This window comes from Giraffa tippelskirchi, chromosome 14 (genome assembly GCF_054371585.1).
Source record: "Giraffa tippelskirchi isolate mGirTip1 chromosome 14, T2T-mGirTip1v1.2.pri, whole genome shotgun sequence".
Taxonomy (NCBI): domain Eukaryota; kingdom Metazoa; phylum Chordata; class Mammalia; order Artiodactyla; family Giraffidae; genus Giraffa; species Giraffa tippelskirchi.
The window spans coordinates 55,477,858-55,504,355 of NC_137288.1; the positions used below are offsets into that span (position 1 = coordinate 55,477,858).

The 26,498-nt window shown below is 38.2% G+C and overlaps 1 protein-coding gene and 1 pseudogene across 4 annotated transcripts; both read left to right on the top strand.

The window, feature by feature from the left end:
* Positions 1–85: 85 nt before the first annotated feature.
* Positions 86–26,498, top strand: RNMT (RNA guanine-7 methyltransferase). Of its 3 annotated transcripts, none has more exons than XM_081561778.1 (11): positions 86–124; positions 5,101–5,558; positions 7,715–7,850; positions 12,303–12,428; positions 15,890–16,005; positions 17,000–17,181; positions 17,667–17,831; positions 20,708–20,825; positions 21,837–21,938; positions 22,929–22,962; positions 26,170–26,498. In XM_081561778.1, exons 2-11 carry the CDS (start codon positions 5,142–5,144, stop codon positions 26,205–26,207), a joined length of 1,434 nt encoding a protein of 477 aa, XP_081417904.1. In that variant the 5' UTR covers positions 86–124; positions 5,101–5,141; the 3' UTR covers positions 26,208–26,498. The 3 variants fall into 3 exon arrangements, with proteins under 3 accessions (XP_081417904.1, XP_081417906.1, XP_081417905.1); XM_081561779.1 differs by having other exon boundaries at positions 104–506; XM_081561780.1 differs by lacking the exon at positions 5,101–5,558.
* Positions 9,655–11,345, top strand: LOC145534825 (regulator of G-protein signaling 13 pseudogene; annotated as a pseudogene). Its single transcript, XR_014075007.1, has 2 exons — positions 9,655–9,673; positions 10,788–11,345. The product of XR_014075007.1 is annotated as a regulator of G-protein signaling 13 pseudogene (transcript).

Consider the following 26,498-nt stretch of genomic DNA (forward strand, 5'->3'; position numbering starts at 1 on the left):
GCGGCACGCCGGGATTCGGGATTCGGGATTCCGGGCCAAGCGACCCGCGCTCTCCGGAAGTGGCGTCATAGCGCGCGCGTGGCGTGTTGCCGCTTCCGCAAACAGAGTCGCGGATGGCTGAAAGGTAAGTGTGGGGTCGCACCGCTGGGCTCCGTCTTCTTTGTGTGTAGCCGTGGCCGCCGGGGTGGAAGGGGCATTCCGACCACTGGCTGTGCCACTTCGGCAGGTGCTGACGCCCCTCTGCTTGGAGCCAGTCCGGGTTCGAGAGGCTCTAGAGCCGCTTCACGCCCGGCCGTCTGCCGGAGCGGCCGGCCGCCTGCCCAGCGTGGTGGGCCGGAACCTGAGCCGTGCCGCGCCGGGGCGGCTCAGTGAGTCCTCGGGCTCGAGGACACCCCCGGCCCACCGGTGGGTCCGGCGTGGAGCTCACCTGCTTGAGCTCCAGCCTTCGGCCCGGTGATTCCTGAGAAACCCCGGGTGTGACTGCTGCGCAGATCATCGAGAAACAGGTTTGGTCGTTTATGCGCCTTCTTGTACCTGTCGACTCAGTCCTTCCCTGAGGGTTCCGAGAGGCAACCCTCTTGGGTCGGGACCTAACTCATTACTCAGCTTGGACTCCCAGTCTCACAGTCTTATCCATCTGTGGGGTCGTTTGGAAATCTATGTCGTTTATTCTGACCGAATTGTCTGTGGGACGTTTCATTGATGGAAATGTCACAGATAAATATAAATTAACTTTTATTCTCAATAGTGAATTTAGATATTACATTTCCAGACAGAATTAATTATAGCTAGGGAGAAGTTACATCGTTTTATTTGAAATTAAAGCCAGTTTAATTCCTTATTAGGAAAATGATTAATCATTTTTAACAGTTATTTAGAAAATTACATTTCTGGGTAATTTTTTTTCCTCTTTGATTCAATTCTTATTTTGGCACTTATTGATATTTTGTTACCTCAAACCTTGGATAGTGAAAGTTAATAGCCCTTGAAACCCTTACTGACTTAGAGTGTCTTGTTTTCATCCATTCCATTAAACGAATTTATTTCTTATTCTCTTTCTTTATATGGAACACTTCATAACTTTCAGGCTCTGAATTTGCTGAATCTCACTGATTTTCCGACTTTTGCTTTTTTTTCTCTGGTTTGAATAATACAGCCTAACATTTTAAGTGGTGTATCAGTTGTAAACTTCTTGAAGACTGGCCTTCCCTGGTGGCTCAGTGGTAAAGAATTCGCTTTCCAATGCAGGAGACATGAGTTCCATCCCTGATCTGGGAATATCCATCATGCCATGAAGTGGCTAAGCCCCTGCGCCCCAACTATTGAGCCTGTACTCTGGAGCCAGGGAACCACAACTACTGAGCCCATGTGCCTCAACTACTGAAGCCTGGGCACCCTGAAGCCCATGCTCCACAACAAGAGAAGCCACTGCAATGAGAAGCCGGTACACCACAACTAGAGAGTAACCTCCACTCCCTGCAAAAAAAAAAAAAAAGCCGGTTGTGGGGGGGAAGCAACTTCTTGAGGACTAATTCACACAGTGCCTTATTGAGCTTCTCTGTAGTACTTAACTGAACTTATTCAGTGGCTTAATAAATTCTTGTCCAGTAAATAGCTCACTTATTTTTTCCCCTCCCATTTCATACATAAGCCTGAGAACATTTGAAAGAGACTAAAGAGAGGCCTTACAAATAGCTGAAAAAAGAAGAGAAGCGAAAAGCAAAGGAGAAAGGGAAAGATGTACCTAACTGAATGCAGTGTTCCAAACAACAGTAAGGAGAGATAAGAAAACCTTAAGTGAACAAAGAAATAGAGGAAGAAAATAGAATGGGAAAGACTAGAAATCTCTTCGAGAAAATTAGAGATTCCAAGGGAACACTTCATGGAAAGATGGGCGCAATAAAGGACAGAAATGGTAAGGACCTACCAGAGGCACCGAATTAAAAAGAAGTGGCAAGAATACACATAACTGTACAGAAAAGTGTTAATGACTGAGATAACTACAATGATGTGGTTACTAACCTAGAGCCAGACATCCTGGAGCGTGAAGTCAAGTGGGCCTTAGGGAAGCATTACTAGGGACAAAGCTGGTGGAGGTGATGGAATTCCAGCTGAGCACTTGAAAATCCTAAAAGATGATGCTGTGAAAGTGCAATATGCCAGCAAATTTGGAACACTCAGCAGTGGCCACAGGACTGAAAAAGGTCAGTTTTTTCATTCCAGTCCCAAAGAATGGCAATGCCAAAGAATGCTCAGACTACTGCTCAGTTGCTACTCACATGTTAGCAAAGTAATGCTCAAGATCCTTCAAGCTAGGCTTCAACAGTATGTGAACCGAGAACTTCTAGATGCACAAGCTAAATTGAAAAGGCAAAGGAGCCAGAGATCAAATTGCCAGTTTTCTATGATCCATTGGATCATAGAAAAAAGCAATTCCAGAAAAATATCTACTTCTGCTTTATTGACTAGGCTAAAGCCTTTGACTGTGTGGATCAAAACAAACTGTAGAAAATTCTTAAAGAGATGGGAATACCAGGCCATCTTACCTGCCTTCCAAGAAACCTGTATGCAGGTCAAGAAGCAACAGTTAGAACCAGACACGAACAATGGACTGGTTCAGAATTGGAAAATGAGTACGTCAAGGCTGTATATTGTCACCCTGCTAATTTAACTTCTATCTAGTGTACATCAAGCAAAATGCCAGACTAGATGACTCACAAGCTGGAGTCAAGGTTGCCAGGAGAAATATCAACTTCAGATATGCAGATGATACCCTGCTAATGGCAAAAAACAAAGAGGAGCTAAAGAGTCTCTTGATGAAGGTGAAAGAGGAGAGTGAAAAAGCTGGCTTAAAACTCAACATTAAAAAAACCAAGATCATGGCATCTGGTCCCATCAGTTCAGTTCAGTTCAGTTCAGTTCAGTCGCTCAGTCGTGTCCGACTCTTTGCAACCCCATGAATTGCAGCACGCCAGGCCTCTCTGTCCATCACCAACTCCTGGAGTCTACCCAAACCCATGTTCATCGAGTCGGTGATGCCATCCAACCATCTCATCCTCTGTCGTCCCCTTCTCCGCCCGCCCCCAATCCTACCCAGCATTAGGGTCTTTTCCAATGAGTCAACCCTTCGCATGAGGTGGCCAAAGTATTGGAGTTTCAGCTTCAACATCAGACCTTCCAATGAACACCCAGGATTGATCTCTTTTAGGATGGATTGATTGGATCTCCTTGCAGTCTAAGGTACTCTCAAGAGTCTTCTCCAACACCACAGTTCAAAAACATCAACTCTGCGGCGCTCAGCTTTCTTCACCGTCCAACTCTCACATCCATACATGACCACTGGAAAAACCATAGCCTTGACTAGACGGACTTTTGTTGGCAAAGTAATGTTTCTGCTTTTAAATATGCTATCTAGGTTGGCCATAACCTTCCTTCCAAGGAGTAAGCGTCTTTTAATTTCAAATCCCAAAGAAAGGCAATGCCAAAGAATGCTCAAACTATTGCTCAATTGCACTCATCTCACATGCTGGTAAAGTAATGCTCAAAATTCTCCAAGCCAGGCTTCAGCAATACGTGAACCGTGAACTTCCAGATGTTCAAGCTGGTCCCATCACTTCATGGCAAATGGGGAAAAAAATGGAAACAGTGGCAGAGTTTAGTTTCTTGGACTCCAAAATCATAGCAGATGGTGACTGCAGCCATGAAATTAAAAGACACTTTCTCCTTGGAAGAAAAGCTATAACAAACCTAGATAGCATATTAAAAAGCAGAGACATCACTCTGCTGACAAAGGTCCATCTAATCAAAGCTATGGTTTTTCCAGTAGTCATGTATGGATGTGAGAGTTGGACCATAAAGAAAGCTGAGTGGCAAAGAATTGATGCTTTCGAACTGTGGTGCTGCAGAAGACTCTGGAGAGTTCCTTGGACAGCAAGGAGATCAAACCAGTCAATCCTAAAGGAAATCAACCCTGAATATTCATTGAAAGGACCGATGCTGAAGCTCCAATACTTTGACCACCTAATGTGAAGAGCCCACTCATTGGAAAAGACCGTGATGCTGGGAAAGATGCAGGAGGAGAAGGGGATGACAGAGAATGAGATGGTTGGATGGCATCATCTACTCAATGAACATGAGTTTGAACTCTGGAAGATGGTGAAGGACAGGGAAACCTGTCCATGGGATCGCAGAGTTGGACACGACTTAGTGACTGAACAACAACAATGGTCATTAAGTAGCAGGCTGGGTCTTGAAACTTCTTTCTACTCTCTTCACTTTCTGCCTGATTCTGACATCCATTGTAAACTAAGGATTTTACTAGTCCCAGACTTTTCCTGCTCTTGGTTTTCAGTGTCCCTAGGCCAAAAGAAATACCTAACAGTTTCCTTAAGTGGTTTAGTCCAAACAATTTAAGTGTGTCCTAACAACTTTATTTTAAAAAATAATACACAGATTGAAAGAAATAATGTTTAGTTCTTAGTTACCACAAATGCATAGTAATAGAATGTGTACCTCTTTTGAGTACTCAACTTCTTCTCAAGCTTTGAAGTTAGATTTGACACCAACTGCGTTCTTGTTTTATATTGATTTTCTGTGGTACTACCAAAGTCTTAGCTTCATTTAAAGAAAAACATAGTGCAAGCTACTCAGTTAAAACTGTGCTCTACTTAATGGTGTATCTGTGATATCTTCCAGGTGTCAGATATCATTAGATTTTCATTAAACTTGAAAATATCCTGCTGTGCCCATGTGAATTTGCTATAGTGTCCAGCACACATTTTGGGAGCCAAGGCTGTAGAGTAAGGGTCAGGATAGAAATGGAACTGACTTCATTTACTATGACGACTTTTGTCAGTTTTAATGTCAGTGGTGACTTTTATGGATTAGATTGTGGAAGTATTTGGGGATTATAATTAGTACTTCATTAAAATTTTTAGAAATTCATGTGCAATATGTATCAGTATTGTTTTCAGTATTATCTAATGAGTTTTTAAAAATGCTTAGTTGATCACTGAAATTAAATGGCCAACTTCTGATTTAAATTGCTTTTAAAGTCTCAGCATTATGTTTACAAGTAATATCAAATTTTTACCATTCCAGTGTTAGTTCATGAAGTTGGACCATCATTTAAGTAATCAAAAATGGAAAATTCTGCAAAAGCAGAAGAACATGAAAAAATCTTTCATAAAGAAGCAAAAACATCATTAGATTCAGAAACAGAATCATCATTCATTATTAATGAAAATACAACCTCTCCTGGGACTGGTCTTTCTGCAAAGGCTCCTACTTGTGGGCAAGTAAACACACCAAAAAAGAGAAAAATGGAGTTTGAGGATGATCTTGTAAAGGAAAGTTCTAGTTGTGGGGAAGACACTCCACCCAAGAAAAGAAAACTTGATGCTGAAATTGCCCCAGAGGAAAAAGGTTCTGGTGATGATGAAGGCATTTCAAGGAGAAGAAGAATAGAAACTGATGGTTTTCCAAAAGATGAACCTACTGGAGATGGCACTCAGAAAAGGAGAAAAATAGAACTTGAAGATGTTCCTGAAAAGCAAAAGGTATTTTGAATGCAATTTTTAAAATTCATAATGGAGTATGTCAGATTGAAATGTGGAGCAGTTATGAAATACCTTTTTTTAAAAGCATAATTTTAATAAAGGTTCTGTTTTTTTAACTTAATTTTTATTTTATATTGGAGTATTGTTGATTTGCAATATTGTGTTAGTTTCAGGTGTACAGCAGTGTGGTTCAGTTATATCCATTCTTTTTCAGATTCTTTTCCCATATAGGTTATTGCAGAATATTGAGTAGAGTTCCCTGTGTAGCGGGGAACTTGCAAGGTCCTTGTTGATTGAGTATTTTGTATATAGTAATGTATATATGTTAATCCCAAAGTCCTAATTTACCACTTTCCCCCACCTTTCCCCTTTGGTAACCAGAAGTTTGTTTTCAAAGTCTATGAGTTTGTGTCTTGTGTTGTAAATGAGTTCAGTTGTATCATTTTTTTAGATTCCACCTTTAAGTGATGTCATGTTTGTCTTTCTCTGACTGATTTCTCTTAGTATAATAATCTCTAGCTCCATCCACATTACTGCAGATGGCATTATTTCAGTCTTTTTTGTGGCTGCATAATATTTTATTATATATATATACACACACACACACATACACATATATATATACATCACATCTTCTTTATCCATTCTTTTGTCAGTAGACATTTAGATTGCTTCCCCATCTTTACTATTGTAAAGAGTGCTGCAGTGAACATCGGGGATCATGTATATTTTTGAATTCTGGTTTTCTTCTGATACGTGCCCAGGAGTGGGATTGCTGGATCGTATAGGAGCTCTATTTTTAGTTTTTTAAGGAACCTGCATACTGTTCTCCATAGTGGTTGTACCAGTTTACATTCCAACGGTGTACAGGGTTCCCTTTTCTCCATACCCCCTCCAGCATTTATATTTGTAGACTTTTTGATAATGGCCATTTTGACCTGTGTGAGGTGATACCTCATTGTAGTTTTGATTTTCATTTCTCTTTTATTTAGATAAAACTTCTGCTAATGAGATAATTTTAATCTTATTTTGGAAATCTTGACCGAACACTTGAAAGGGAGTTTTTATAGCTTGGTTTTTTCTTAGTGTTTTCAAAAAGACACCAGTGTAAGTTTCAAATGATTTACCTTTTTTCCTTTTTAATTAGGTGTTTATCTCTTTTTTGTGTCCGAAGTATTTGCGATTATCACTTAAAATGATAAATTTCTAGATGATACCCAGTTTTACATTTCTTTCTTAATGTAATTCCTTAAACTATGTTATTTCCGCTTCTTACTAGGGTAGTTACTTAAAGCCTGGTATTTAACAAGAGTATTGTAAAGCAAGGGATAGCAAATAATTTTCATCTGGGAATACTATTATGTGATGAGACCTGAGATGGAGTCTGCACTATGCAATGAATGAGTAAAATTCTGTCATCACTCCTCAGGAAGAAAGTGGCAGATAAGCCAGGTGTTTGTCATTGGTGGATTGCAGACCTTTGTAATAGAGAGAAGCTTGGATTGTAAACATAGTTTTCAAACTTTTACTAGCAGTGGAACCCTTTTATCAAGTGAAAATCTTCAACCTTTTACCTATTTTACATACCAGATCAAACACTTTGGTTGACCAGAAAGTAGGGGGATCTGAGGCCCTTTACTTATCTGGCATTTTTGCAGAATGCTTAAGGTCTTAGAGAGTACAAATTGAAATTTGAATTAGGTTAATAGCAAATAATAGAAATCACTGACTGAACATGGACTATTGCATTCCCATCTCTTTGTGAATATTAGCTCATGTAATGCCCACAATGATTTTATAATAATACAGTAAGTATATTATTTCCATTTTACTTTCTTGTAGGAACTTCATTCACTACTGACATTTACTGAACTGAATAAATCAGAAATCTGGAAATATATTGGTTTTATTAACACATAACACCAAAATTCTATAGATGAAAATTTCTTAAGAGATTTTTTAAAAATAGGGACGGGGGAAATCTTTCATGTGATTATAATTAGTGGGATTTCTGTGATTCTGCTACAGCTTAATGAAGTATACCAATCTCAGTAGTATTTTATCCATGTATAAGTCAGATGCTCTTTTAGATTTATTTGTTTCATAATTTTGTGTTCTTAATGTTTCTTAATTTTGTGCCATTCTTCTATTTTCAGAACTTGGAAGAAGGACACAGCTCAGCAGTGGCTGCTCACTACAATGAACTCCAGGAAGTTGGCTTGGAGAAGCGTAGCCAAAGTAGAATTTTTTACCTAAGAAATTTTAATAATTGGATGAAAAGTGTCCTCATTGGTATGTTTGTTTTTTGATTTACGGTTTTGAATTTTTAACTTCAGCTTATGTTTCATTTTTTTCTCCCTAAGTGGTTAATCATACACAAAGTGACTAGGTCTTTAGTTACTGTTCATTTAATCATCAAACCTTGGCTTTATAAAACTGGAGCCAAAACTGAAATTAGGCCTTTGAGATAAATTCTTTTCATATTTACTAATAGTTGACTACATAAGATATTAATATTGAGTTATTTAGGATTTCAGAAGGCAATGTGCTTTTATATTTAGAATTAAGGTTACCTAGTGCTATTAAGTTGGAGAAGGCAATGGCACCCCACTCCAGTACTCTTGCCTGGAAAATCCCATGGACGGAGGAGCCTGGTAGGCTACAGTCCATGGGGTCGCTAAGAGTCGGACACGACTGAGCAACTTTACTTTCACTTTTCCCTTTCATGCACTGGAGAAGGAAACGGCAACCCACTCCAGTATTCTTGCCTGGAGAATCCCAGGGATGGCAGAGCCTGGTGGGCTGCTGTCTATGGGGTCGCACAGAGTCGGACACGACTGAAGCGACTTAGCAGCAGCAGCAGTGCTATTAAGTAATCTGTTTTACTCTAGTAGTTTTGGAGCAATCCTATATCATTGAATGAAACATTTGGGTTCCATTAAGTTAAGAAGATGGGCAGTGGCATGATTTTTTATCTCTGGGCCTTTAATGAGTTGGTAAAGGTCATCATTTGTATTGATTGTCCATTGAACTTGTTCTTTTCTTCTGGAGAGAAATAAAGTTTACTTTGAGAATTGATGAAGACATTCAGCTTTTTGGACAGCATTTTTGTCTATGAAAACTCATTTTTGAATTTAAAATGGAAGTCAGTGGAGGAAATTTAATTCTGAAACTATTTATTGCTTTCTGTATCAAATATATTAGTCAGCCACTTACCTGAGATTAGAGAATTTATAAAAGCCAATAAATGGTAAAGTTTTTCACAAAAAGGTTTTTTAGTTTTGGTTTCTGTTTTGTTTTTTTAAAAGCCAGCCCCAGAAAAAGTTAGAATGCTTTCATAGTTAAACTAAAAAGAGTAAAGTGCCATTTATGACTACTTTCTACTCGTTTTGACAATATTTTAGTAATTTTAAAAGATAAATTGTCCATCCTGAAAAGTGTTAGGAATGGGAACTAGACTCATTTCAGATACATTTTAATATTTTTCTTTCTTACTTTTGTTTTTAATATTCATGTTTTATTACAAAAATAAGGCTTATTTGACTCTGCTACTTGTCAGCCAGGGTAAATGAATAAACTCTTTTAAAAAAGTGTTTTTTTAGGGTTACTATTATGGCGTTTTTAAATCTATACTGATAAAGTAATCTTTGGACCCTATTCCTAATTTCTCAATTTTTTTCTTTCTTTCTTCATCATCCTTAGTAATGTACATGAGTTATCATTGAATATTTTTCCTTAGGTGTCACTTATTCATGTATTTATTCATTGAATAAATATCTTTAAGTTCAGTCGTATTTTTCACGTTGTTAGTTGTATTATTTTTATAAACAGGGAAATAGGTAGTTTTTATTAGAAAAACACTATGTCAGGCAAAAATGTATCTCAGCATATTCCTGGTGGTGGTTTCTTCTTCAGCTGTTCCAGCAACTCTCTCAACAGCCACTTTGCTGTCTGCACCTGTCTTTCTGGTCCTGCTATAATCAGTGTGCTCTGTGCCAAATTCCTTTGCTGTCTTTTTTTTTTGTCTTCTCAACACCCATTCTTTGCCATTCATTTTCTCTTCCTTGCTGTTTATAGCTAGTGATAGTTGAGTGTGATGTTTGAATATGATAAAGGTAACTTGAATAACATTTCATGAAGATTTCCCCTCTCATTAATCTTATCTTGTGGAAATAAAGAGATTTTATCATTCTTGCTGTTTTTTACTCATTGCATATTACATATTATGCTGTTTTTTTAAGATTAATAGCAGAAAGTTAAATATTAAACACTTGTACATCTGTTGAAATCACTTAAAAATCCTATGGACAGTGAAAGCAGAAGTATATATACAGAATATTCTAGCAGTCAAAATATTACATAGGAAATAAAAAGCATTAAGCTCAGAATGATAAAGATAGAGTCTATCTAGGATTCAGTATTTTATCCAGTGTTAGAATTGCTGACTATTTCATTGTCTAAGAATATCAATATGCCTTTAACTGATATTTGAACCATTTGGCTATTGATGGTAGGGGACCTACTAATATCATTCGTTTATTATTAATGTGATTTGGTAGATTGAGGTAAGAGATTCCATTTTTACTTCAGAGTTTTAAAAATTCTGATGACAGTAAAGAGGTTTATATAGTTTTTTGACTAGTTCTTGTGTTTCTTTTGGAGGTAAGCTTGGCATCTTTTATCAAAATCAAGCTCTCATGATCTCATAATTATTTTCATCTTATCAAGTGTATAAAAAGCCAAACACTTAGCTTTGGAAAGAGAACTACAACAAATTATGAATAATTAATTTTTCTCTTATCAGGAACAACTGTTGGGTATTCTTGTATTAGAATTTAAAATGTTTGCTATTGACCTGCCAAGATCATGCAGCTTTTCTGTACTGTTAAACTTCTGTCTAATCAAATGAGAGAGACAGAATGTTTGCTATTTAATGTTGAAACAAGTTCTGAAAATAACCTTCAAAAACCTGTCTTAGTTTCTAAAATACCAGAGACAGAGAGTGCCATCGAAGGTAATTACAGGGACAGTAAAGTTCTTTTATGCCAGCAAAAACACTGGGTGTTTCAGGGAATTTCAGAACCTGATTTCAAAAGGAGCATACAGGGAGGAAATAAAATTTAGCATGGTGGACTCCTCTACAGCATATATTTGTCAATGGAATTTTTCCACATATCTTACCACCAACATGAGAAAAAAATGATTATTGTTGATGTGAAGCTTGAAAAGTGAGCAGGCGGAATTGTTGGATTTGTAAAATGTGCAGAGATGAATCTAAGAGATCCCCTTCAAACGTTACTCTGGAAGAGGTATTACAGTGGGCCCAGTCTTTTGAAACATTGATGGCTACAAAATATGGTCCAGTGGTCTATGCAGCATACTTAAAAACAGAGCACAGTGATGAGAATATTAAATTCTGGATGGCATGTGAAACCTGTAAGAAAACTGCCTCATAGTAGAGCAGAACTTCCAGAGCAAAGAAGCTTTATAAGATTTACATCCATCCTCAGTCCCCTAGAGACATTAACATTGACAGTTCAACAAGAGAAGCTATCATCAAAAATATTCAAGAACCCACTAAAACATGTTTTGAAGAGGCTCAAAAAATAGTGTACATGCACATGGAAAGGGATTCCTATCCCAGGTTTCTGAAGTCAGAAATGTACCAGAAACTTCTGAAGAATTCAAGCCAACAACAATTCTTGACCACACTCAAAAGTTTAAATTGAAGATGGTATACTGAAAGTGTTGGTTTTGTTCTTCTCATATAAAACTAAATAAATAAAATCAGAAATAGAGTAGAAAAGAAATAGAAGAAATCAAGCCATAAATTGATTTCTAGTTCTCAAATAGAAACAGATCCTGAAATGGATGGACTATGGAACTCTTTCAACATGAATAACACAATTTATGGTCTCCCTATATAGCTCACTTAATATATATGGAGAAGGAAGGTCGTTCTTCATAAATAACATATGTAACATAAATAAATATGAAAAAGGGATTTTACTGTACAAATAAACTAAATGATAAAGTTTTTACTGTACAAATCAACTAAGTGGATTTTTTATTAATGAAATTTTGCTGTCATAATGCACAGATAGTTCAGTTCTTTAAAAATTGTAGCTATATGAGTTGTGTCTCTAGCATGAATGTATTCTCTAAACAAAGTACTTGTAGTAACTTTATTAATAACTAGTAGACAAACCTGGTGCTCAGAGTATAATCAATAGTATTATATCATGAGCAATATAAAAAGATGTGTTCTTGAAAGATACTTTAAAATTTTCCTGCTATTATGTCATAACTCTACTTCTATATCATATAGATCTTCTACATGTGAAAAATTCCAAATGAGTCTAAGCTATTTAAATGTATGACTTTCCTCATTTATTTCTGTACTTATATTGCTATAGGATAGGAAATTTTGTTCCTGTATTTTGAGGTTTTTTTTTCTCACAGTGTGAATTCATCACAATCCTGATAATAAATACAAATATAAACTAAAAAAAAGATAAATAAAATACCAGAGACATACTCTTTCTTCTTTAATGCTGAAGAAGAGTCAAGTTAATTAACTCTTAGTCAAATTTGAAATATTTCTCAAAAGTTATGAATTAATTACATAAATGACTATGTTTATATTACTTGTCAGGCAGAAGTTAGTAGATTATTAAGGGTAACAGTTTATGCTTTAGTAAAAATGGAGAAAAGCATTTATTATAACTTATTTCTCTCTTTTAGGGGAATTTTTAGAAAAGGTGAGACAGAAAAAGAAACGTGATATCACTGTTTTGGACCTAGGATGTGGTAAAGGTGGAGATTTGCTCAAGTGGAAAAAAGGAAGAATTGACAAGCTAGTTTGTACTGGTAAGAGAGATAATGACATGGTAAGGAATGCTTTGTGGTCAGCCAGGTAAATGGAAATGAGAAACATCTATTATGGGCATAACACTGAAATACCGTACCACAAGATGTCTGGGGGCTGCACATGAGACAGGTATTTTTTAAATGAGGAATGAGAATTCAATGATGGTGTTAAGACCATGGTTGATTGAAGCCATGTCGGACTCCCATGTTTGAAGCACAAACTTGGAAAGGCTTTCACTGGTCACAGATAGGTCAGTTTCTTAAGTAAAAGAAAAAACAGTAATTATAGTTTATTAAAACACATGAAATAAAGGGAAAAAATCTCATTGTTCAGACTTGGAGGGAGCAAGGAAACTTATTATTCTGGAATGTATAAACAAAGGCAGAGGGTATTTATCTTTTCTAACCCTATATGAACCATATTTCAGTGTAACCAAATGGTTGAAAAGACAAATTCCTGTTTAGTGAAAAATCATGATGAATAAATTTTTCCACCCTTGATGAAATAATGGCACTAAGCTGCAGTCTTATTAAAAGATGCTGAAGCTATTGGGAGAAAAGTTGAAAGGAACTTAACTGGATTAATCAAGCATCTGAACCTCCCAGTCAGTCTTAACCCTGAAGTGGGGCAGACAGACGACATGTTCCTTCCCGCCTGAGGAGTCATGGGAGTGCACGGCACTGCCTGTGGAGTCATGTTGCCCAAGTCGGCACTTCTCACAGTTTCTGGTTTATGACCTCAGTACACTCTTAAAAATGATTAAGGACCCCAGAAAGCTTTTGTGTATGTAATTATATCTATTGATTATGGAAATTAAAACTGACAATTTTAAAAATAGCTTTAATTTATTACAAATAAAATTTAAGTGAGAAGACTAGCATTTTAAAGATATTTTTGCAAATTCTTTTTTTTTTGCAAATTCTTTTAAAGTCTGTAATAATAAAAGACAGCTGAATTTGCACCCTTGTTTCTGCATCAGTATGTTATGATGTGTTATTTGATGAGCAGTTGTGAAATGGCAGAAAGTGAAGAAGAACTAAAGAGCCTCTTGATGAAGGTGAAAGAGGAGAGTGAAAAAGTTGGCTTAAAGCTCAACGTTCAGAAAACTAAGATCATGGCATCTGGTCCCATCACTTCATGGGAAATAGATGCGGAAACAGTGGAAACAGTGGCTAACTTTATTTTTTTGGGCTCCAAAATCATTGCTGATGGTGATTGCAGCCATGAAATTAAAAGACGCTTACTCCTTGGAAGGAAGGTTATGGCCAACCTAGATAGCATATTTAAAAGCAGAGACATTACTTTGCCAACAAAAGTACGTCTAGTCAAGGCTATGGTTTTTCCAGTGGTCATGTATGGATGTGAGAGTTGGACAGTGAAGAAAGCTGAGCGCCGAAGAATTGATGCTTTTGAACTGTGGTGTTGGAGAAGACTCTTGAGAGTCCCTTGGACTGCAAGGAGATCCAATCAATCCATCCTAAAGGAGATCAATCCTGGGTGTTCATTGGAAGGATTGATGTTGAAGCTGAAACTCCAATACTTTGGGCACCTCATGCGAAGGGTTGACTCATTGGAAAAGACCCTAATGCTGAGTAGGATTGGGGGTGGGAGAAGGGGACGACAGAGGATGAGATGGTTGGATGGCATCACCGACTGGATGGACATGGGTTTGGGTAGACTCCGGGAGTTGGTGATGGACAGAGAGGCCTGGCATGCTGCAATTCATGGGGTCGCAAAGAGTCGGACACGACTGAGCGACTGAACTGAACTGAACTGTGAAATGGAATATTTTAATAGCCTTTTCAAATAATTAAGGCTATTCATCTTTGATACTGCATCAAAATTTGGCAAGCGTTAGTTCCTTAAAGCTTAGTTACAGCATGGAATCTGAAACATATCAACAAATTTCTGTGTTCTGTTATGTTTAACTCCATTAAATCTGTCTTGCACTTTGCCCTGCAAGATTGTGTTCACTAAAATTATGCAAATCTTCTAAACGTTGGCATCAGGAAATCACGTTGGTTTAATATCACCATCAATCAGAAAAGTCTTTAGTATTGGGACAATGCCCAGCCCATCGTGATAGAAACAGTTTTTTCAGAGTTGTAGTTTTCACTTGAAAGCTCAGGTTTATCATTGGTAACAGATACGATCTGAGGTTTTCACTTGATTCGTTTTGAAGAAAAGGTCTGCCAAATTACCAGGTCTGAATAACCAGTTTATCTGTCTGTGGTTCTTCAAGTGAAAACAATTTTTGTATGAAAAAATTGGCCAGTACAGCTCACAAACAATCACACTAGTCCTGTTCAGATAGACTTCGTTATGTAGCAGAAATGTTTTGAAGATTTTATAAAATTAGTTTTTACTGCTTTATGAAGGACATTCCTAAATGAAATTGGCTTCCCCCTTCCCTTTTTTTCTTTCTGAGCTGGTTTATAGCAGTGAAAAATATATCAAGAATTACCATTATCATTGGTGCTCCTACCTTATATTCATGACACGGTATCAACTGTTATTTCTGTGTGTTAGTTACTCAGTCATGTCCGACTCTGCAACTCCATGGACTGTAGCCCACCAGGCCCCTCTGTCCATGGAATTCTCCAGACAAGAATACGGGAGTGGGTAGCTATTCTCTTCTCCAGGGGATCTTCCTGACCCAGGGATTGAATCTGGGTCTCCTGCATTGCAGCTGGATTCTTTACCACTGAGCCACCAGGCAAGTCCTTAGACTGCAAGGAGATCAAACCAGTGAATCCTAAAGGAAATCAACCCCGAATATTCATTGGAAGGACTGATGCTGAAGCTGAAGCTCCAACACTTTGACCACCTGATGCAAAGAGCTGACTCATTGGAAAAGTCCCTGATGCTGGGAAAGATTGAGGGCAAGAGGAGAAGGGGGCAACAGAGGATGAGATGGTTGGATAGCATTGCCGACTCAATGGACATGAATATGAGCAAACTCCAGGAGATGGTGAAGGACAGGGAAGCCTGGTGTGCTGCAGCCCATGGAGTCAGACACAACTGAGCAACTGAACAACAACATTCACTGGTGCTTCCACCTGCAGTGCAAGTCTCAACACTGGGAAAAAACAAATAACATTTTATTAAGAAAATATAAAGAGCTGAGTGTACAGAGTTAGGTTTTAGAATTCAGATTGGAATCTAAACTTTCTGCTTTAAAGTTTGAATAAGCATTTAAAAATCATGATAGAACTTCTCTGTTGTCAGTACTTATTGAGAAAATGTTTAATTCATTCTGAAAAATATCAGTCATTTGCATTGGTACAGAAGACTTTCTTCTCTCTTGTTTTGAAGGAAATAGAAACTTTTTGCTTTTCTAAGGCTAGATTCCCTGCCAGAGTGTAACAGTTGAGATGAAATCTAGATTGTGCCATTTTTGTGTTTCTGATATAACTCTGTGGGCCTCTGCTGACATCATTGACGCCCCTTCCCCTTCCAGATATCGCTGATGTTTCTGTCAGACAGTGTCAGCAGCGGTATGAAGACATGAAAAATCGTTGTCGTGATAATGAGTATATTTTCAGTGCAGAATTTATAACTGCTGATTGTTCAAAGGTATGTGTTTTTTTAGAAGTATGTCTTTTTATATTTGTTTTAAAAATCAGCTCATTTTTTTAAAATGTGCTTTGAAACATTAAAAATCTTAGGACATGCATTTTTAATTTCAGCTAGAAATTCCATTAATGATACATTTCCTTAAATGACCCACCAAATACTTCTGGTAATTTTTAGCTTTTAATACTTTTACTTTGGAAATTGTTGCTTTTCCGTTCAGACACTATTTTCTAGTATTTTGAAATAGATCTGCACTTAGGTTTTGTTTACCTTGTAATTTGTTTGGCCGGCTTCCCAACATGTCACAGTCTGGTGACACCTGTTTCCGAATCTCTTTGACAGCTGAAATTCAAGACTACAGAAGCACTTGAAATGCTGAAAATCTCCCCCTTGAACTTTATCTCTTCTGAATTGTTAGCTCGTTAAATTATTATAGATACCTTTAATTACACATTTTGTTTGCAGTTGTGAAGGGTGGAAAGAAGTGATAGTATACTGCTAGAAAGTTAGAAACCTTTAAAAAACATTTTGTATTTTTCAAAATTTCCCAGGGAGTTCTCTGGCAGTCCAGTGATTAGGATTTGGCACTTTCACTGCTGCCTGTTACCTGCATGGCACAGCCTAAAAAAAAAAAATGTCTCAAAGGCCGTCTTTGTGTTTTTCATAAACCCAAGTTATAGGTCAACATCATTTTACTTTAGTTTTCCAGTAAAGCTAATTAAAGAATCAATTGCTTTAAATGTCATGTTTGTTTGATGTATTTTTAGTATGATTCCAGAATCTCTAGTTTTTAAAATTACTATGAAAGTGGGAATCAAATTCTATTGAACCAGAAAGAGAGAACATTTTTATTATGATCCTTAAGATACATGATGATAGAGGATAGGTTTGTTGGAGGGCATGTCAACTTTTATTTTAAGGATCCTAATATTAGAAATTCACTAATTATATTGCAGCCAACTTCAAAATCTTGACCCATTATAATTTGTTTCAGGAGCTCCTGACTGATAAGTTTCGTGACCGAGAAATGTGCTTTGACATCTGCAGTTGTCAGTTTGTCTGCCATTACTCGTTTGAGTCCTATGAGCAGGCTGACGTCATGCTCAGAAATGCGTGTGAGAGACTGAGCCCTGGAGGCTATTTTATTGGTACCACTCCCAATAGCTTTGAATTGATGTAAGTACTTTCATAAATTGTGGTTTATAAAATACTCAAAATTAAGCTTATTTTAGAGCAGCAGATATTTATCAGAAATAGAGTTTATAGAAGGGCTGAGCACTTTGATAATGTATTTGTGTAGATACTCTGGTTTTAAGTTAAAAAGTCAGACTTACAGATGAACCTTTAAAACATCTTTGTGTGTTAGTTGGGGACTGATTTGGATTGAGCCAAAAAGGCAGAGGTGGTATTGCTAGATAAACTCCAGATCAGATGAGACTTAACTAGCTGTCATGATAGTGAAGCCTACTTCTAGCATAATTTTGTTAGTGAGGTTGTTAATGATATTTTAGCATGTTGCTTCTTAAAAGTAGCTCAGACCCAGTTCACAGCTGTAAATTGCATCATGTGTGTTCCCCCACATATTTAATCTGATCAAAATAAATTTGACCTAATAATAGATTTGTTTTTGTTTTTGTTTTTGGTTTGGGAATAACTTATAGAAGACGTCTTGAAGCTTCAGAAACAGAATCATTTGGAAATGAAATATATACTGTGAAATTTCAGAAGAAAGGAGATTATCCTTTATTTGGCTGCAAATATGACTTCAACTTGGAAGGTGTTGTGGATGTCCCTGAATTCTTGGTCTATTTTCCATTGCTAAATGAGTAAGAATGTCATTAATCTGTTACTATTCTCTTTTGGGGGCTTCCCAGGTAGGTCTAGTGGTAAAGAACTCACCTGCCAATGCAGGAAACGTTAAAGATGAGGGTTTGATCGCTGGGTCAGGAAGATCCTCTGGAAGAGGGCATGGCAACCACTCCAGTGTTCTTGCCTGGAGGATCCCATGGACAGAGGAGCCTGGCAGACTACAGTCCATAGGGTCACAAAGAGTAAGACACAACTGAAGTGACTTAGCACATAGCACATTCTCTTTTTGCATAAGAATGAAGGTAAAGGGGGAAAAATCAGTATTTCTATTTGTCTCTCATTTTAGGTGGAATCTTAAGAAGTATAGCCTGAATAATACAAAACCAAGACTCACAGTTGGTGCCATAGGTCACTTACAGCCTTATTCATTTAGTTTCTTTTATTCCTGAAACTATTTTATCCTGTAGGTAAGAAAAGGGAGCCTGTTGCCTACAACTTGTGGCATGAAATAACTGACAACTAGAAATAGCAAAAGATTTGTTTTTAAGTAACTACTGGTATTTGGGTAACTAAAATTAGTCCTCCCAAAGTAGGGATCCTCCTTTTGACAGGAATAGGTATTAAAAGTTGTCTTATATTTCACTATAGCTTATGAAATTGTCTGTGACTCATGGCAGTGGTGATAGTAAAATCCTGATTCAGGAATGTATTCATGAACCTGAATTCCTAGGAGTCCTGGCAAACCATAGGCCCAGGGAAAGCTGAAGTTTCAGGCTTTATCAGGTGGGCTCCAAGGCCTAATGAGACACCTTGGTCTTGGGGGTTTCCCTGAAAGGAAGTGTGGAAGAGTCAAGTTAAATGTGGGCCATGTCACAGCTGACCAAAGTGTATTTCCTTCTTTTTATTTTTTTATTTTTTCTACTTTTTAAAACAAAGCCTTCATTAACTGAGGAAAAGGACGAGCTTTATTTTTTTGCTTATTTTTAGATGGTGATTATTTATTTGAATTGTGTCTCAGCTTGTAAAATTATAGGTGTAGGATTTTCAGGAGTTCTACAGTGTATAAAACTTTTATAGAAAATGAAAGAAAATAAGAAAATGAAGTAGCATGTGATTAAACATGGAAAATACTGTGCACAATTTATAATATGAAAGTTAAACAATTTATATCACATTTTCCTTATAATTAGCAAACTTTGGGGAAATGTTATGCTTGAAGAAATTAAAATGTTTTTAGTATGTTATTTTATATGTTTGATATGTTAGCTTGGTGCTTTTGGTTGACAGTTGGTGATTTGAGTATACCCCAAAAGATAAAGAATGAAACGAGTTTTTTTTTTTAATATGGCTAAGCAAACATTAGCAATCTTTTCTGCTTGTATTGCTAATGATGATAAACATATCAAGTAGTAAATTGTCACTTTAATTTTCAAATTTTTATAAATTTACTGAGATAGGTATTCGTTCAGAGAGACAATCTGAAAATGCGTAGGGATCCAGGCTTCCTTTTCTGTCTTGTTAATCAGCTTTCATATGCATACCTATTCAAATCAGTCAGATTGAGTCTCTGTTCTTTGTAATTATGATATTTGTAGGTGTAAAGCTTGGTTTCCCTTGTAAAGGCTTATTTTGGATATTTTTTGATAGAAAATGAACTGCCTGGACTAGAAGAAGCTTTATATTGACTTGTGTTGTCTTCCCAAGGGGCCTGATGCAAGTGTCAGGGGCTACTGCCATCCATGCCACTCTTACCTGCAAAGCTGAGGGGCCCTCCGATGTTCCTTTCACTCTGTCCCCTCATCTGTCACCTCAAGGGTCCCCTTTCAGGGTTTTGCCTGTTCCTCCTCTCATCTTTTATCTGCTGCCTGAAATCATCCTCAGGTTCCCTTTTGTTGTCTACAGATGGGCAGTAATCTGCTTCGGCAATTGCAGTGGGAAAGGTATACATACACAGAGCAAAGGGAGACCTAATGTAATTAGGATTTGAGGAAGCCACCTGGGAGAAAGTGACGTCTGAGTCAACATCTAAAGGGTGTCTAGTTGGCCAGTTTTGCCCTAAGTGTGCTGGAGAGCCAACAAGGGTTTTAAAAGGACATGACCTGTGCACTTCTGAAGCACCATCTGACTGCAGTTGGAAAATTGGTTGAGGGAGGGTAAGAATAAAAGCAGGGAAATGAGCAAACGAAGTGGTACCACATTGAATGGTGATGGTGATAGAGCAGGCTGGCGGCCGATGTCGGGATTGGAAGTGGGCTGTTCCAAGTACGTTTTGCAGGTTAATGGAAAGGATGCAGTGGCATGCTGAATGCTGGGCACAGGGTGGGTTGGCAAGGGGCATTAGATGGTTTACTGAAATAGCAAAGACTGGCAGGAGAACAGGCTGGTGGGATTCAGCCCTGCACGCCTGGGATCGTCCTGGTGGAGACTTCTAGGGAACATGGAGTGAATGTGACAAAAGCCAGGACTGAGCTGCCACCGCTGCTGGCAAGCTGTGTACATCAGGGAGTGACATTGAGCAAGGATCTGGGCCACTTTCTTCAGAACCGTGACATCTGGAAGTTGGGAAAACAGACCTGTAAAAACATACTGTGAAGACGCAGTTCAAGATGTAGGATAAAAATTAATAGTTTGTCTTGCCAGGGAATCCAATAGATGAAAGGGAATATTTTTGTTTCACTTCCTGGCCTGTTTGTTAGGTTACTGGAGTTCCTGTGACACAGGGAGATCTAACTGCATGTTTCCTTCAGGTCACTAGGATGTTGCCCTTCACTTATTTTGCATGGTCCTCTTGTGAATTTGTAAGGTTTTTAGTTAAGCCCAGAAGATGTTACTGTTGTGTAAAGAATTACAAATATTTTGGAAGCCTTTTCATTAAAGAATCTTTTTTGGACAGAATGGCGAAGAAGTACAATATGAAATTAGTCTACAAAAAAACATTTCTGGAATTCTATGAGGAAAAGATTAAGAACAATGAAAATAAAATGCTGTTAAAACGAATGCAGGCCCTGGAGGTGAGTATTTAGAAACTGTGTAAAAATCCCAGGTTATCTCAGACTTGTTTGGTTGTTTCTGAGATTCCTTTCAAGGCCATTGACACACTGAGTATTAATATAAATTGCACAGATAACTTGTGCCAACGCTAGACTGTTCAGCACCTAGGACAGAGCTTTAACATGGGCTGTCAGGACTGTTGGCATTTGGGGCTCCTCTGTATCTGAAGCATGAATTTTTACACTACAGGAATAAGCAAATTTATTTCCCATTGGCAAAAATGTGTTGATTGTAATGGTTCCAACATGGTTTTTTGATTAATAAAGATGTGTTTGAGCCTAGTTATAATGATTTAAAATTCACGATCTGAAACTGCAGTTATGTTTGCACCAACCTAATACTTAAAATGGATTAAAAATAATGCTTGAAGTAATTTGAATATCAGACATTTGGCCACCATATCTTTAAAAACACAGCATTCTTTTGAGGCCCTTCTTCATATTCTGTTTAATTGTGGAGACGATCTGTATTGGAGGCTGGATGTTTTCCTTCTCTTCCGAAACTCCCAAGGTTCTGTTGACTGAACATTTTATTTGTATTATTTCCAGTTGCTGTTCATACTTCCATGGCGGTTAAATCACCGTAACATTCACATGAATGTTTAACTCTTCTGTTGATAACTTCCTTCAGGTTTGAGTTGTGGCAGAAAAAACATTTGCCCGGGAGGCACAGAGATACAGGTGTTTGCTGCCAAGTGGTCTTGGCGGCAATTCAGGACACTGTTCAGTCCCTTTGTGACACTCTGTAATTGCAGATACTCCAGCCATGCTCATTGTTGACCACAGCAGCTTCTTTGTTCTGAGAGGATTCCCTTCACTCCTTTTTTTTTTATATCTCAAAAGTATGTATAGTTTTTATTTCTGAAGTAATACTTACCGATTATTGTCTCATTTCAGTGATTTAGGGTGTTTCATTCTGAATTGTAAATTTCAATGTAACGACTCAGCTAGGAATTTCCCTTGATTCCTTAGCCATATCCTGCCAACGAGAATTCCAGACTTGCCTCTGAGAAGGTGGGTGACTATGAACATGCAGCGAAGTACATGAAGAACAGTCAAGTGAAGTTACCTTTGGTAAGGTTTCATTCTTTAACAAGTCTTATAGAAAAATGGAAACTTAAATTATTTCACTGCTTTACAATACTTGGATTCACTGACTTATAAATCAGATACACTACTATTTCTCCTAAGTTACGACTTTTTATAATTGTAGAATACTGAGAAATGTGGTGCTGTATTTGAAAAAGTAAGGATGGGAGGAATGTTCTTGGCTTGAGAGTTTTCTTGCTGTATCGTTGTATCTTAGCCTGGACACTACTGACTGGCAGTGTTCCATAGATAAAATTCAGGGGCTTGTGAACTTAGATGGGGAAAAATTACATCTTCACAGACTTATATGTGGAAGTTCACATTTTCCTTAATTATGAATGCTCCACAACCATAGTGGTATTACTAGTTGTAGCTGTGACTTTGTAATCAATAGAAATTATAGATATTTGTGTAACACATTTTTGTTGACATCTTATAGTATTGATGTTTATCACTTCTTCAACATTTATCACTTATTTCCTTAGTTATTAGACTTGCCACTGTATCTTGTTACTCAGTGTCTTTGCAAAATAGCAAGTATGTTACTAAATGCAGTTTACTTCCTTGTATGATAGATATTTTGTGATTTCCTTTGTAAAAACACAAAAATCTTATCCCCTCCTGCAGTATTATTTGATGTTTCAATATAGGCCTTTTTTCTCCCAAGTTAAAACTATAAGCTCAGTACTTTTTCCAGTTACAAATGAATACTCTGTTTATGCAGATTCACCCTTTGATTGAGAATCAGTGGTTTAGAAAATTGGCAGGAGCACAAAAGTGATGAGAAGATGGCATTAAAAGTTAATCTCATTAATTTATTCTATATTCAGATCACAGTAATATTAACAGTAAATTGTATGTATATTTATCATGAAGTTAGGGTTTTGGAGCACCTCTGACCATTATTGAAAAATAAGTATACATGTAGTTCTATATTCAATCTGAAATTTTCTTCCTTATTTTTTTAAATTTTAGGGGACCTTAAGTAAATCAGAATGGGAAGCTACAAGTGAGTATATCGTCCGTGTAGATTTACTGACATTTGCAAAGATTGCTTCAAAGTGATTGTTAAAATTGGAAGACTTTAGAAATTTTTCTGACACAGATTGTGAGGGGATGACTGTGTTCACACAAAATTCCTATAAATGTCTAGTTCCCCTTGTCTTACAAGGCTGTTCAGTGCCAAAAGAAAGCATATGCAGGGTGTTCCTTAACGTAAACTTTGAGCGTTCTTAAATATTTCCATTGTATGCTTGTTACTGCAAAGCCATCTGTATTTTACATCTTTACCTCACATTTCTGTTGGGAATTTTGGCTTATGGACCACTTCCTTGTGTTTCACTTGGTTGTGGCCTCTCTGATGTTGACAGTGAAGGCTTAGTAAATGCTCAAACGTTCAGTTAAGCAGCACCGAGCAGGATGTCTTGGAGGATGTGTGGTTGGGAACAGCCATGATGTGGAGGCATTCTAAAGTGAGGCGTTCGTCTCTGGCTGAGCAGTCAGAGGCCTGGCCAGCTCTCAGTGCCCCAGAGGCTCCCTGCCGGGGTGATGGTGGTGCCCCATATGGTCACCCTGAGGACTTACAAGGTAGTTCCCATTCTTTGCTTAACTATTTGTTGATTATATTGAAGAGAAAATCAGAGGTAATCAGAGATGAACACTTTGAATATTGAGTTACATAAAGATCTATGAAAGGGCTTTGAGGGATACAAAAATTAAATACTACCTCTCTGCCTCTCAGTGGAAGAAACATAAATAAGTGACTTCTAGGCAAATTGTTCTACACGCTGAAGTTCCTGTAATGGGGAAAACAGATGAAGGAGCGCTCAGTGAAAACTAGAGAAATTGGAAAATAATAACAGATGGTGTTATGGAACGTTTAGCCTGGGCCTGGTCACTGTTGGAAGCTTTCCTGTGTTATGCTTCATTCCGTCCTCACAGCTTCATGAGTAGACTACTGTTAATCATGTCTCCTTTTCACAGATAAGAAATCGGGCAGATAGCTTGGCTAAGGTCAGAGAGCTAACCCAGGTGCTCCACACTCGCAGCCTTCGCCTCACAGAAGCCCACATGAAAGGAAGAGTCTTAGGACTTGCTGAATGGAAAGAGAGGAAAAGGGAAGACACGGGCTAACACTTTGAGCTTGTTTGTCTCAGAATATTGTTTCCTTTAGTAGAAATGGGATTGGAAGACATTAGAGACATCATCTCTGATGAATGTGGGAATGTGTGCAGAAACCAACACATTTCTTTGGCTTCCCTGGAGTGCAGATACTCAGCTGCCTTAGCTGTCCTATCAGTGCCAAAGGGCAATACAGCAGGATAACTTTGGGCAAAGGTTGTGGTGGTGGTGCTGGCTGCAGATCAAGACTGTTTTTTAATACTAAATGTGGACTTTAGTGTTACTATGCAAGTGAATTAGATGCTTCCAGACAGTTGAAGAAGAGGGGGGTTAGAGATGAGAAGAGCAATAGGAAAGGAGCAGTGGCCACAGGGCAGCCAGGATCAGCGTATCAGGGCCATCTGCTCTGTGACGAGTTACACTCTTACAACCTAGAGGGCTTTGTGGGTTGTGCCACAGTCTGAGAAGCTGTATTTTAAACTCCTACTGGTTAATCATTGAGCTCGTATTTCCAGAGCTTGCTGCTCCTCTAGAAGATGCTTTAAATGTATTGCTGACAAATCAGAAGTGGTTCAAAGATCAGGACTGGTTGTGGCCTCTCTGATGTTGACAGTGAAGGCTGTTTGTTTAAATCCCAATTGAAATGCTGGCACAGAAGGCATTTTATATGTAATTAGTGAGACTTCGAGAATTTTTGAGTTAGAAAAGAGAGAAAGTTACTCATTGCTGATCTGAAATCGGGCATTAGTTTTCAGTGACCCTAGGTCAGAGCAGCTCAGGACTGCCAGGTGACCTGCAGTAGGTGCAGAAGTGTTTGGGGTGGACTTGGTAGGGTTGGTTATAGAGAGAGCACTTGGAATGCAGGGCAAGCTCTGATGCTGGACTGTCCTGAGCCTCAGGACTTGCTCATGAGAGCTTTAGGTTGCTCCATTGTCTGACCCTCAAGAGGAATTTACAGTATTGATGATCACTCTGCCTGTTTTCTGCCCGTCTGTCTGCTCTGCTGCCAGCCATCTTTCATTTCTCCTAAAAGACTCGGGAGGTAGTAGATGAGTAAAGAATAGCCTGTTTTCTGCCTGTCTGTCTGCTCTGCTGCCAGCCATCTTTCATTTCTCCTAAAAGACTCGGGAGGTAGTAGATGAGGAGTAAAGAATAGCATGATCAGAGAGGTGTTAGGGGAGACTGCCTTGGTGCTTCTGTGCAGGCTGGGTTGGGGGGCAGTGAGCTCGAGGATTGGGAGGCCCTTACGTGGTCTACCATCCTTCATCCGTCCCCTGTTCTACAGTTGACCCAAGAGGCAAGGCTTCCATGTCACATGGCTTCTTATCTTGACTTGTTGGTTGAATGTCCTAGTGAACATCCTGAACATTCTTGTGATATCGAGACTTTGTCATTTCTGTCGTTTTCATAACTATAACGTCTGTCAGTATCTTAGAAGAAGATACGTTTGAACCTCAGTGATTCAGGATGAGGAGCCGCAGGTGCATTTGGATGTCTGAGTGAACATACGTGGAGCAGGAGGCCTGGTTTCAGGGAGCGTGCTCTTGAGGCTGGGTGTGTCTCTGCTGGGGTCGTGAGTCATCAGGTGGCCTTGGCCCACTTTTCTTATCATGCCCTTAGCACTACAGCTGGGTAATTGGATGAACTTCAACATGCACGTTATATTCCTTTACAGTATTTTTTAGGGTTCACCCACCCCCAAGTAGCAAACCTAAGAGTACCCCTGCACTCACAGTAGTGTAGTTATTCCAGGTAAAATAATTAAATCATAAAGTTTCCAGTTTTCATTTTCTTTGCTTTTATACTTTTTTTTCCTCAATCTGTCAGTAGAGATTTTAGAGCTGTTGAGTAGGATTGCTCCATGGCTGTGATGTCAGAGTATTACAGTAGGTGGGTATTTGTTTTCAAGTAAACAGATACGATCCCATATCTACTTAAGTATGACTCACAATTATTGAAGAACTCTTAGAAATAAATGATGGAACTTTTCTTTTAAAAGCTGCTTGAGAGTTTTCACCAAATTATGAATAGGACGAAGACTGTTGTCCTGAGGATATGAGAAACCAACCTCTAATTTTATTTATTTTCTTTTTAGGTATTTACTTGGTTTTTGCATTTGAGAAGCAGCAGTGAGCACGTCACACGTGCAGTGGCACCAGAACAACTGTGTTCTGTCTTACACAGATTTGAACGGTCCACCTTCCATAGATCTGACACCCTTGTTAAATGTAACTATTCTCAGTGGGCAGGATGCTGCTGGAAACGTCAGTGTATAAATGGAACTTTTGCTGTCTGTGACAGATGAACTTTGTGTGTATATATAAGAATGAGATGGGACCTTTGTCTTTAAAAATCTATTTTTAAGTAATGTTCTAAGAATTCCATTTGCCTCCACTCTGGTAGCTCATAAAAATTATAAAATGA

What these genes read in the sequence shown, in the direction of transcription:
- RNMT (XM_081561778.1), top strand. Translation starts at nt 5,142, where the DNA reads ATGGAAAATTCTGCAAAAGCAGAAGAACATGAAAAAATCTTTCATAAA. An exon ending in TGACAAGCTAGTTTGTACTG is followed by an intron (nt 12,429 to 15,889) that starts GTAAGAGAGATA and finishes TTCCCCTTCCAG; the next exon opens with ATATCGCTGATGTTTCTGTC. An exon ending in CCCAATAGCTTTGAATTGAT is followed by an intron (nt 17,182 to 17,666) that starts GTAAGTACTTTC and finishes AATAACTTATAG; the next exon opens with AAGACGTCTTGAAGCTTCAG.